General features: G+C 38.1%; 1 protein-coding gene across 1 annotated transcript in view; it reads right to left on the reverse strand.

Moving 5' to 3' along the window:
* Window positions 1–3,822: 3,822 nt before the first annotated feature.
* Window positions 3,823–13,773, reverse strand: part of TMEM237 (transmembrane protein 237) — a 31,037-nt gene continuing 21,086 nt past the window's right edge. The window contains exons 12-13 of the mRNA XM_044667459.1: window positions 13,314–13,435; window positions 3,823–4,627 (exon numbers count right to left, since the gene is read on the reverse strand). Coding sequence (XP_044523394.1) covers window positions 4,560–4,627; window positions 13,314–13,435 — 190 coding nt within the window. The 3' untranslated portion in view covers window positions 3,823–4,559. The remainder of the gene's footprint in view (window positions 4,628–13,313; window positions 13,436–13,773) is intronic.

The raw sequence follows: 13,773 nt of genomic DNA on the forward strand, positions 1-13,773 counted from the left end.
ACAGGCCTAAAAACCCAACTCAACTAAAAATTGCAAACGTAAGGAATATTCCCACAATCTTGGAAGTATTAGAAGGTAAAGTAAAGAACTCAGAAGTGTTTGGAAAGATTAAGGAGGATAAGGAGGGTAGAATAAGATACAAATGATGGGAAAGTAGAGATAGCATTTTGTTGGATCCCCTATTAAATCTGAGTAAATCTGGGCATCTGTGCCCACTACTTCTGAGGCCTCTCAGATGGTGGAGCCATTCTCTCTCCCCCTTGACCCCACCTCCTGTGAGGATGCTGCCTCTCCCCAAGCAGTGTTTCCTCACTCCTTGACTCCCCCACACCTCTGAATAAAGCCACATGGACTCTGCCAGCATCAAGTCTCCTGTCTTCTCATTAGAGTGATTCCTGAGGGAATGAGTCCCCCCAGAATTCCACTCCACACACCTTCTAGGAGACTTTACATTTCTCCCTCGGAATTCCTCATTTCAGAACTACTCAGAGGAATACTAATGAATTCGATTACCAATTCAATCCTCCATCTGAGTGCAACTTTTCTCAATGGGCATTGCTTCACTACCCTCCCAAGGTGAGTTTCTCCTATACTCTATTAACTGTTCAAACTCCCAACTCGGAGCTGGTAATGCCTAAGGAATAGGGAGTGGAGGAGGTGGCACTGTTACTGGTACTGGTACTGGTGGAATAGCAAGAGAAAGAGGACTTTAAAGTGGAACCCATAATTTCTCTTTCTCATGACATTATTCTGAATTATTCTCTTTAATCTCCTGTTTTACTACCTCTGTCACTGCTATTGCAGCTTCTTTCTTGCTTCCTCCTGCTCTATTACTCTTCATCTTGGACTGCTCATATCCCATTGTCTCTCCCTACAATCTTGGTCTCTGTTCTATAGCCACAACTTAAATTTGTCCTAGCAGCTTAATCTCCTCTCTTGCTACTCTAAAAGGCCCTATTTTGGGAAAACCTTGTCAGTTCCTTCTCACTGACAAATCAAACTGCCTCAAGCCACTGCAATCTCATTTGAAATCAAGATTTCTAGTACTCTGTTAAAATTCCTGCCAGCCTGTGATAGCAGCTCCATCCAGACTTCCCAGCCCAGATGTCTTACAAGCTAACTTCTCTCTGATTCAGACACTCTGGGATTTACCAAGTCTTTCACAGTGTCTAGTCTGAGATATCTTACAACCTAGAACATTAGTCACTCAAACCTTAGGCTCTTTTGTTCTAAGAGATCAAAGTATCTACTCCTCCTTATCCCTCTGTGTCTCCTCACAGACCAAAGATAGCTCTAAGCACCAAGGTCACCCAAGCAGTTAGCTCAAAAGTTTGGGATTAAGAGGTCCTCTATTTATGCACAAGTAGCTCAGCATGCCATTTTGTATAAACATAGGATACTGGGGGGCACAATTTATACAGGCTTTACTGCAGGCTTGCCTAGAAGTTTTGCCCAGCCTGAGGGTTCAGCCTTTATTTCCTTTATTCCATTAGCCTAATCAATCCCTGATAGCAAGAGACCCACACAAACTCAGAGGGGGAGGCACCTTCCTTATCAAGATCCCTAATTGATATTCACTGTGTACAAATCCTCTGGCTATTCTTCACAGAAGTGCTGGCTCTGGCTTCTTGCCTGCATCAATCAGCTTCCTCTCTCTAATCTTTTGTTACCAGGGTCTTTAGAAGCAATGGGAAACTCAATCCACCTGTGGGAAGTGGAAATTGAGGAGACCTTGAAATATCAAGGTTTACCCTCTTTAGCCACTATTTAAGGAACCAAGAAGCCATTTCAAATGCATTGCTTTATTGAAAGAAAGAAAAAGGTGTCCAGAAAAAAAACAACAAAAAGCCCATCTTACAAAGAAACCTCTTATTTACTGGAAAATACAACCCTCTGGCTAAATGACATCATCCTGACACTGTCACCCTGGTTATGTTCCAATCTTCCTGAAGGAGGTATCCTCCAAATTAACCTTTTTTAGCAAATGGTCAAGGGTCTGCATTAGGTTTTGATCTGCATACTGTTGTACCCAAATTTTAATACCTAACCCAGGTTCATGGCCGAAGGAAGAATCACACTGACAATGCAATATGCAAGAAGAGGCTCATTCTTTACTAGCAATAATAGCTAGGGTCCCTAGGCAGAGAGGCGTGCATGAACGACCCCTTGGAATTCTCAGCCAAGAGTTTATATAGAAATGTTTGGGGAAGGGGGTTGATACATACATAATTATCAAGGTAGTGTCAGGGACAGGTGATCAGGAAGCATCTGGGGAGGGGGTTTCAGGGTCAGGGGTCTGGAAGCATTTGGCAAACATACATTAAGTAGGCAAATATTGTTAAGCAGGCAAACATAGACAAACATTCCTCAAGAAGGTTAATATCCATCAGATAAGATAGCTTCAGTTTTAGGTTTATGATAGGGGGAGATAAGGAAGATTGTACTGGGAAACATTGGGGGCTGGGGGTAGCTTGTCCAGGCCAGAAATAGTTCAGTAGACTGCCAGACTGATTTTTAAATCCAACAATACAAACTCAGAACAGTTTATGATACATTTTGGGTGCAGGGTTGATCAGGAGATTGCTACCTCTGACAAGCCACTACTGTGTTTTCCAGAGATTCTAGGCCACTGGTCTCTTGGGCAGGCACCCCTTTGAATGCAAATTGGACAGGCTGGGTTAGGAAGAAGTGAGGGGGCTAAGAATGCAAATAAAGTGGCCAAAAGTTGCTTGTGAAATAAACTGGGGAAGGTTATAGAACAGGAAAGAGACTATTAGCCTAGCCTTGAGTTCATAAAACGTATTCCTATATCGCTAGGCTACAGTTTTGAACATTTTTTAAAGTATAAACTCAAAAGATATCCAAAAATCTCAAAAATACCTTATAGAGTATAGTAAAGACAGAAGTTGTTTCTGTCTCACTCAGGTCAAAGGTAATTAAGAGGCCATTGTTTTCTTAATGGGGTGGGGCAATCTTGTCCTGCAAGGGATGCTGTTTCAGAGAGACCAGCTTACTAGCTTTTTCTGGGTCCTATGCAAATACATTTTCGAGATATTAATATTGCCAGTATATTTGAGAATAACACACTAATTTCTCAGTCCACACATCCCCCATGCAAACAAATAGCTTGTTCATATAGATAAACTGAGGTACTCCTTATTGTTCAGTTTTTCCAGTCAGAGAACCAACTGGTTCATCACTCTAAGAAGGGAAGGAAGCCAGATAGAATGCAGACACATTCGGCTTTATTGGAACTAAATGGCAGGGAAGGGGGGCAGAAAGGGAAAGGAAGGAAAAAGGACACTGCCCACACCAGACTAGTGCTCAGGCTTGGGACAAAATGTCTCTCACCATCTACATACAAGCACAGACTTTTTGTAATAGTATTAACACAAGATTTTCCTCCTCTCAGCCAACTGTGACTTTCCCAATCTTGAGCATGTCATTTTTGACATTAGGTATCCCTAAAAACTTCCATGATCAAAAACCCGTGACTATCATAACAGTTTTTAGCTTGGAACAGAAAAGATACATTTGAAAAACTCTCTTCCTCTTTCAGCTTGACTTGTTATCTCTTACTCCTTTCTGGCTTCTCTGGACTGTCCTTTCCCAAAGCTGGCATCCTTTCCACACAAGGTTTTGGCAGAGAAGTTTGATGAAGGGGGCATGGGGCGCAGTTTTTTTCCCTACCAAACATGTGGCTATATAACCCTTTACATCCGTAGTTGATCATGAATAATATAATAAAATAATTATAAGAAATGAGTCAAATTATGAAATTTGCCAAATGACAATTCCTTTTTATTATCATAAAATAAGCCATTACATTAAAAATTATTGTAGTTAAATGAGTAGAACCAAGAGAACATTATATACAGCTATAGATTTTATATCTGAAGAATAACTTTTGAATGTTCACTTCTAGAGAATGAACTAAGAAGTAGAAACACCAAAGACATAATTTACATATTTTGCTGGACGATGCCTTCTATGGTAGGGGGAGGAGAAGAGCTGAATAAAAAAGCCTCCCAAATTAATAATTCTTAAAAAAGAAATTATTATATATAATTCACATGCAGTTTTCCAACAAGGAAAATTTGAATTTTAAATTTAGACAAATTCAGAAAAGGATTTTTACAGTACATAGATCTTCTATTTCCTGAATTTGTGCTTAAATTCAGCATATAAATCATTGCAATGCTAAATCGTTATGGCTTCTTTCTTATTAGTGTTATCTAGCATTTGCAATGTCACATGAAATAAATACTACATATGCCAATATAATTTCAAAAAACAGGAAAGGACAAAAAGAATAAAAGACTTTCCCCTACAGGTTTCTACCCACACTGAGATAATAAATGCCACAGAAATTGATCATTGTAAACAAGGTACAAAAGTTAAATATTTTTCATAATCTTGGAGAACAAGTTTTTATAATCAAAGTAATATTAGATACATTTGCAAACATCTTATAAAAATACATTTTTAAAAAGGATTATATGTCACAATTGGAACATTAAAAATACTGTACTAGTTTTAAAGATAGATTTTTTTTAACATCATGAAGGAGATTTGGTTTCTTTATCCACATCAGGATATTCTTGAACATCAGAAGAAAACATCAATTCTGAGGGGAAAAAAAAGATGGACAAATATTTAAAATTGTTGCCCAATCCTAATAATTATTTATGCATATTTGGTTATAAGTAACCATCTTGAATATTGTTTACATGATGAAATAACAGAAAACTCCAATACAGTAAGGAATTCTCAGTAATCCAAGTATAACACCATTACAAAATGAACAATTTTGGAAGGTTTAAAGAACCTTTGATTCCATCCCATATGGTAGACCACATCCATGATTATCCTACATCTAATCTTTACTCTCCACTGGCTTCCCTCTACTGGCCTATAAATATGCCCAGCTATCTCACATCTTAAAAAAAAACCATACACACACACACACACACACACACACACACAAAAAAAAACAAACCAGAAAAAAACCAACAGCTTTTATTTGGCCTTTTCATCCCCTTGAACTGTCATCCTCCCTTTCATAAACTTCTTTTTTAAAAAATCTACCTCCTTGAATTGCCTCCAATTTTTTTCCTCTCTTCTTATTCCTCATACCTTTGCAAACTGACTTCTCATCATTTAATTGGAACTACTCTCTCCAAAGTTACCAATGATCTCCTTTTCTTTTAAGAGTTTAATAAATATTAATAAGCATTCTAATATTTTAAAAAGCATTAAAAGAAGATTGTGTATGGAAATGTGAATCTCTGTTATTGTTTTTCCTTTCTTTTCAAAAAGGACTCATGACATAGCACATGAATTGGATTTAAACAAGGAAGAGTTGCACAAAGTTATTAGCCTCATTCTCTCTTCCAGTCAGCTAAATCCAGTGGCAAGACAAAGTGAGGACAACTGGTGACGGCCCAGGATGCAGTGGATGACTTTGGCATCTTTGATGTCTAACCAAGATCCAAGCACTCCACAGAGCCTGCTTCAGCCACCTTCCTTACCTGTTCGAACAAATCATTCTCATTCACTCAGTGACACATTTGAGGCCTGTCAGTTACCCTCAACCTAGTTTACCCTATTTGCTGAATCAGTTTTACTGAGGTGTGGCTGCTGTGCATACCACAGCTTCTTGGAGCCTTTATTTATAGTTGGATTTTCAAGAAAGCATATATCAAATTTATTAGCATAGCAACAAAAATGCTGCTTCTCTATGTCTCCTTGTGAAATTCCTTATCTCTTCTGAATATCTTTTAACTCACAATCTGCCCTTCCTCCTAAAACTGACATCCTCCTTTGTAATGAATAAATACAGTTAAGAAAACTAAATAAACAATATTAGTCATATCTGAAAATATATGTCTCAACAATGTGTGTGTAAATAGTTCTATATATAAATGGGTCCTTTGCCTTCATCTTTAACCTTTATAGGGTATATACCTAATAGTGGTTCAAATGGTTCCGTGCAGTTTAGTGAATTTGGGGGGAATTGTTTCTACCAACAGTACTTTACCAACAATTGCCAATTCAATTCTTTTTCATCACCCTCATCCTTCTTGATTTCTTTTCACAATATATTCACAATATAACACACCAATCATGCCATTAAAGAAAGCCAGACTATCTCCTGATTGGAAAACTCAATGGTGTTTAGTACAAGATCTCAGAGCAATTAACGACCATGTACTAAAGACCTATGCCGTGGTACCAAATCCATCACAAATCATAGCAGCAATACTACCCAAAGCTGCTTGGTTTACTATTCTGGACCTGAGCTCTGTGTACTTCTCTGTTCCCCTGCACAGAGACAGCCAGAAGCTGTTTGCTTTCACATAGGAAGGCAAATCTATCCAATGGACCCATTTGCCCCAGGGTTTTTCAGCTTTCGGTCTTCTGTCAAATCCTACAGAGAGACCCTTGAGTTGATCACTTTCCAAGACAGCAAAATGGTACATTATGTTGATGACATCCTGCTAATGTCACCATCTGCTGAAGTCTTTTATACTGACAGTATACACTTAATCAAAGAGCTAGGCAAAAGGGGCCATAAGATTTCCAAAACAAAACTTCAATTTGTGAAGAAAAAAGTAAATTATTTAGGATTCATCCTAGAAAAAGGCTCCAGAAGGATTTCCCAAAAGAGGACACAAAATATACAGAATTTGAGCTTGCCTAAGACCAAGAGGCAGCTCAGGGCAATTATAGGAGTAATGAGCCTCTATAGAAACTGGATTCTAGGTTATGCTCTCATCGCAAAACCTCTGATAGAGCTAACCAGGAAGGAAGTTCCAGAACTGTTAAAACTATCAAAAGACCATTTCCATGCTATAGAGAAATTAAAATCACTCACTCTATCAGCACCAGTCCTAGGTATCCCTAATCACGATAATCCATTCCTCCTTGACATCCAGGAGGATAAAGGGATAGCCTCTAGTGTTCTTACACAATCATTCGGGAATACCCTAAGACCAGTTGCCTATTATAGCTCGAAATTAGATTCAGTAATCTGTGGTATGCCAAGCTGTTTAAGAGCTATTGTTGCTGTTGCCATCATGATTTGAAAAGCATCTTCCTTGGTATTAGGGGGTGAACTGAAAGTATTTTCTCCACACCAGGTGGAATCTACTTTAAGAAACACCACACTACAAGCATTCACCTCCCAAAGACTATCACAATACCAAGCAATCTTGTTGGCTAATGAAAACATAACTTTTCACCGGTGCAAAAACTTAAATCCTGCAACTCTGATCCCAGAATTACCTCTGGAGGGAAAAAGTCTACACATCTGTGAAGATGCACTTAACATTGTGCTTTTATAAAACTAGGGCAGATTTAGACGACAAGCCCATGAAAACCCCTGATTTGACCTTATTCACAGATGGATCGTCATACATAGTAGACAATCAGAGATATACCAGAGCAGCTGTAGTGACAGCCTCTGAAACCCTTTGGTACTCAGCATTACCACCCACCATGAGTGCTCAAGGAGCAGAATTAGTTGGATTGATACATGCTCTGAAGCTTGCTGAAAATCGCAAAGCAAACATTTTTACCGATTCTCATTATGCTTTTGGAGTTGTGCATCATTCTGATGAACTCTGGAAAAATCGAGGCTTCATTACATCCAACGGCAAACAAATAGCATATGGAAATTGAATTAATCAGTTGTTGGATGCAATCCAATTACCAGCTCGAGTGTCTGTCATTCATTACAAGTCTCACACTAAAATCCAAAGGCCAGTGGAATCAGGAAACAAACATGCAGATATCACAGCCAAATTCGCAGCGAGGTATGGACCAAGTAAAATTCTGAACTTATCTTTGGTGGAGGAAGATGATCTCAAAAATGCATACTCCCCAAAGGAAGTGAAGAATTGGAAGAAATATCATAGTGCATACTTAACTAATGGAGTTTGGCTGGGGGCAAATGGAAAACCTATGTTGCCTAGATCCCTGTATTTCACCTTTTGCAATGCATTACACCAAAAAGGGCATTATGGAAGTCTGGGCATGGCAGATTCCATAAATAGGTATTGGAATGCAAGGGGCATATATGAAGTTGCTATGAGAGTTTCACAGAGGTGCAGAATTTGTATGCAATTCAACCAGACAATTACAAAAGTCCACAGTCTGGGAGGCAAACCATTAGCCTATACACCATTCGAATGCTTACAAATTGATTACATCACTATGCTAAGGAGTCAAGGTTACAGATATGCATTAGTGATAGTGGATAGTTTAACTAAGTGGCCAGAAGCTTTCCCAGCCAAACGTAACACTTCAGCGTTTGTTGAGAAAGTCTTACTGAGAGAATTAATACCCAGATTCTCTATTCCTTTACATATTGCTTCAGATTCTGGATCCCACTTCACTAATAAGATTTTAGCTAGTTTATGAGACCTTAGGAGTCAAACAACATCTTCACTGGATATACAGACCACAGTCCAGTGGACAGACTGGACAAGTGAATAGATCTTTGAAGACTAGCAGCCAAAATCTGTGCAGAATCTCATGAAATAGCCTGATGCTTTACCGTTGGCACTATTCCACCTCAGATGCCAACCCAACAGCATTACACACTTATCACCATTTGAAATACTGTATGGCCATCCACCTTTCCATGGCAAGTCACCTCAAAGCATTCACAAATTATCACATCTGGGTATGGAATGCAAACTCTATGAGTACATTAAATTACTCAAGCAATGCTTAAACCAACTTCATAAAATAAGCTTGATACATCAAAGAGTACCCTTTGATTGTAGACTACACAACTTCCAACCTGGATATTATGTTTACATCAGAAACTTCACTAGGAAGTCTGTGTTAGAACCCAAGTGGCAAGGTCCATCCCTGATAATTTTAACAACTCCTAGTGCAATAAAAGTTAAAGGAAGGGATCCTTGGTTCCATGTCACTCATGTCAAGCCGGCAAAAGACATGTCTCAACAACAAGCACAAGACCTAGTTATTATACAGCACAAAGATCAATTAGCACCAACCAAACAATCAAATAAGTCCACAGAAACTCCACAGCCTATACATGAGACCACAGAACCAGAGCAGCAATCAGAACAACAATCAGAACATGAATCAGAACCAGAATTAGACCAAGAACCAGTGAACAATCATATATTACACCAAATTTTACACCCAAATGATTATCCCAAACCCAATTACAACTTAAAAGAATCATCCATAAACCATTATGACAATGAAAAAGAATCAACAGCAGAAGACACAACATTTGATTTGCAATCAATCCAAGACCTAGACACTGACATCGACGAATAAATGAAAGCACAAAAGACTTTATCATGAACTCTTTTATTACCTGTAATCATCTTTATTAAACCGCAAAGAAAGAAAGAAGAAAAGATTAATCACACTAAATGGACATTTGAACTTTGTTCCTGACACAAGTCAACACAACAGAACATCAATTCCAGTGCAAGTTGACAAGCGCGGGATAACATCAAATGACACAAGTGAAGCGTTGCCGACTCACAGGTCATCACAAAGACCTGAGGACTACAAAAGACATCCGTGACCAGACTACTGAAAAAAGACACCCGTGACTGAATACACAATCGGTGTATGGAACAACCACACTGTGAAGAGGAGCATCGGATCAGTGATGGACCCATGCATTTGAAAAACATAACACCCAACAGAATTCTCACTGCATCCAACACTTTAGATTCCATCCACACAGTACATGCAAATTGCAGAAGAATTCTGGTGGAGTAAGTATGTAACACTTCATTACACGGATAGGTCACACCAGACAATACATAGAACATTTTCTGACTTCACATATGAAACATAAACTCACACTTGAGAGAGAAGTTTGTCTGCCTTAGCATAGAGTTTTCCTCTTTCTTGGGTTCAGACAACTTCTACTCAAATCACCTGACATTTCTTGTAAAAAATGTAAATATGTAAATGTTTGCTTACTAACCCTTAGCAATAAGTTTTACTAACACACAGGGACACTTAGTTAGTTTCATAAGTTAGAATAGGGACAGAATTTCTAAACTTTCTTTGTAAATATTATACATAGCTTAAGTCTATAGTTTAACCAAAAGACTTACAAATAATATTAGTCTTACCTATTCTTCCTAATGTTTCTAACATAGGCATAAGTGTACTAACATGCTCATATACTAACTTAAGAAAGTGAATTAGAATTTAGAAGCTTAGATGGCAGAAATTTTCTTAGTTGATACTTTTGTTGTTAGTTCATGAAATTAGATAGATACATAGATAGAATTTATTACTTTGTTTAATTAGCAAATGTTAGCTTTAAGACTGTTTGTGAATGTTTGCATTTAATCTACTTTTCCTTTCTGTTCAAAAATTTTTGCAAAACTCAAATCCCCATTTCTTTCCTATGCCTTTCCTATAACCCGTCTTAGTTTAGCTTAAATTAGTCTTAGCAAAGTTTAGGAGATAGTAACCCTTTTCTTATTTTGCAAAACCTAGGGATAAAAGCATAGTTAGAATTTAGCTTAGAATAAGAGTAGTAACCCTTTAGATCTTAGCAACCAAAATGTTGCAAGGTGCAAATTTTCGAAAGACAAATGAGCAGACTATAATGCAAAGATGCAACAGAGGCTTTTGCTCTTCCAAGAGTCAACTGTAAACTTCCTGGCAGTTAGAAGTCTTAGAATCTTGACAGAAAGTGAGTTGGAGTCTGAGGCTTGAAGAGAGCTGACGTTCCAACTGAGGCTCTGCTTTTGGCTTTCAGCTTGGCTTGGCCTGTGCTTTTGTCTCTGGATAATTTGAACCTAGTTGATTTCTCTGGACCTCTCTCTGACCTTCTCCACATTACTTCCCTGTTATTTTCCCTGAATTTTCCTTTAGGCTCTGGGAGGAAGGGTGGTTTGGTTTTGGTGATTAGACATTTATGGGTTTAGTTTTCTATAGGCAAGTAGGACATCTTTAAATCAAGCTATCCCTTACTGTATTGATCTAGCAAATACTTTAAGACAATCAAATCTTCCTGATTGGGAGAGCAGGCTCTCTCTCAGTCTAACCCTCCTATGAACCTTCCCCCACCTGCAGCTTTCTCCCTAGTTGTTACAAAACCCTAAACCCCTCTCTCCTTCTGAATAACGTATTAATAAATCCCTTTGTTACCTATTCAAACCCTATGGTGAATCATTGTGTTGAAATTAAGGCAAGGGCTGAAGAGGGAAGGACTCATTTTATTTCTTGAAGGAACTGCGGGCATCCATCTTGGCAGGAAGTCTTTACCTGAGACTTCCTCCTGCCATCAGTTTGACTGGCAGGGAGGAGCCCTTTGACTCCTCCCTCAAGGGACTTTAGAAACAGACAAGAGAAGCACTCCAGCCAGATTTAAAATATTTCTGACTGGCCCAACTACTTTGTATCTATAGAGATACCTTTCCTCACCTTGAAGGGTTCAGCCTATCTCCCCCAGTATCCTCTGTCTCTAGCCTCAGCCTCTAGCCTGTTTTAAGCTGCCTCTCCCGAATACCCCACCTATTCCCTCACCATCCAATATACCACCTCATTCATTCCTTCCCTACATTCAGCTATCCCCTTCATTCCTCCTCCTAATACCTACCTCACTTTTATCCCTCCTTTTAACCTAAAGATTAAAGATTGACTTATTCCTCTATAATACATCTGACACTTGATAATCTTCCCTTCCTGAATGCTTTTTTATCTTTTTCCCCCTTGATTTTTTTGTGGTGGTGGTGGTTGGTTGTGATATTGCACTGTCTTGGTTCCCCTCCTACATATATATTTTTTAAACCCTTACTTCCATCTTGGAGTCAATACTATGTGTTAGCTCCAAGGCAGAAGAGTGGTAAGGGCGAGGCAATGAGGGTCAAGTGACTTGCCCAGGGTCATATGGCTAGGCCGTGTCTGAGGCCAGATTTGAACCTAGGACCTCCCATCTCTAGGCCTGGCTCTCAATCCACTGAACTACCCAGCTGCCCCCCCCCCTTACATATTTCTTAATCACCTTTGCTAAATCATTATCATCACATGACTATATTCCAAATCCTGTGTAAGGTCCTCTTCTCTATCTCTCTTCTCTCTCTCTCTTCCTCCCCACCCCACTTATATTATCTTCTGGTGACCTCATCAGCTCCCACATCTTCAATTATCATCTTTATGTAGCCAATTCTCATATCTACCTATTTAGCTGAAATTTTTTTTCTGATTCCCTGTTCTAAGTTAACAACTGCTGATTGGAAGTTTTTAACTTTTTGTCCTAGAAGTCATAAATTTATTGAAAACAATACTCATCTTCTTCCTCCAGAGAAACATGAGCTGTGCTTTATTTTGTGACTCTCTAATGCATGCAAAAAGTATTTTGTATTATCATTATTTGTATTGCTTTATCTCCAACTACAAGTTGATAACCTCCATGAGGGCAGGGACCATGCCATAAAATATGTATCTTCTTGAGCACACAGCATAGTATTCTTCATGTAGGAGGGACTTTATAAATGCTTGTTGAATATTTGTTGAAAATTAAAGTTCTTGTGGGAATAGAAACACAGAAGGAAAACATTTGATTTTTCACTTGTTTATATGAGTATTAGATGTGGGGTTTTGGTCTTTAAAAGATTATTATGAAAATTAATAATATGGAAATAGGCATTGAGTGATAATACATGTATAACCCAGTGGAATTATTTTTAACTGCTGGCTTAACTTTTTAAGTGTTGACACATTATGCTTTTTGAGGGCTAGGCCACATCCTCTATTCCTTTACACTGAACACTCTAGCACAATGACTTGTACATAATATAGTCAGTATTTATTATTTATTATTATAATTATTACATATATTTTAATGTTTTATTACATATTAAGGATATATTATATTAGTTATATATTTGTAACAACAATATTTATTATTTATGGATATGTAATTTAACAATAAAATATGTGCTAAATGGTCAGTTGGTAAGTATTTATTAAGCACCTGTTATATGCCAGGTGCTTTGCCAAGTGCTAGAGATATAAAGAAAGGCAAAAGGCAGCCCTTGCCCTGAAAGAGCTCACAATTTAATTATAATAATGACTGTGATGAGGGGAACTAAGGACTTTTGCATGCAGCAGAAGCTACATTGAGACTTCAGCTGCTATATTTTGTTTCTTAAACCAATGAACTGATGATGGTGAATCCTCAGGTTTAGAATTCGTCCTAATTGGGAAAATTATGCCCATTAAAAATTTAAAAACAATAGTTATGAAAGTATCTAATGGTATTTTCCTATACTGATAATGTGTTTTCATACCTTCACTGAGATCCTTCTCTGGTCTATACGATAAGAAAAGCCAAGATAGTCCAACCAGAAGAGTCACAACCAAGTTCACCACAATCCAGGGATGGAGAATTTGTTCTTCTGTACCTGCTATCCTAAAAAGATGAAGACACTTCTTGGAACTGACTTTATTTTTGTACATGCAAACATTCTTATAAACTTAAACCAACAATGTTTGGTGCAAATCAACACAAAAAATAAAACAGAAGAAATTAAGTATAGGTTCATCTTTGGGTAGGGAGGCTCAATTGGGTCTGGACTTGTGATTTCATTAGTGTAGGAAACTCCTGACAAGAAAATTATCTCTCCCAATGCAACTAGGAAACTATTGTGTGTCATATGATCTTAAAAAAGAGTTTTCTGGGACACTAAAGGTCATATGACCATATATGTTAGAAGTGGATATTGAGCCCGTATCTTTTGAAGACCGAAG

This window comes from Gracilinanus agilis, chromosome 3 (assembly GCF_016433145.1).
Source record: "Gracilinanus agilis isolate LMUSP501 chromosome 3, AgileGrace, whole genome shotgun sequence".
Classification (NCBI taxonomy): domain Eukaryota; kingdom Metazoa; phylum Chordata; class Mammalia; order Didelphimorphia; family Didelphidae; genus Gracilinanus; species Gracilinanus agilis.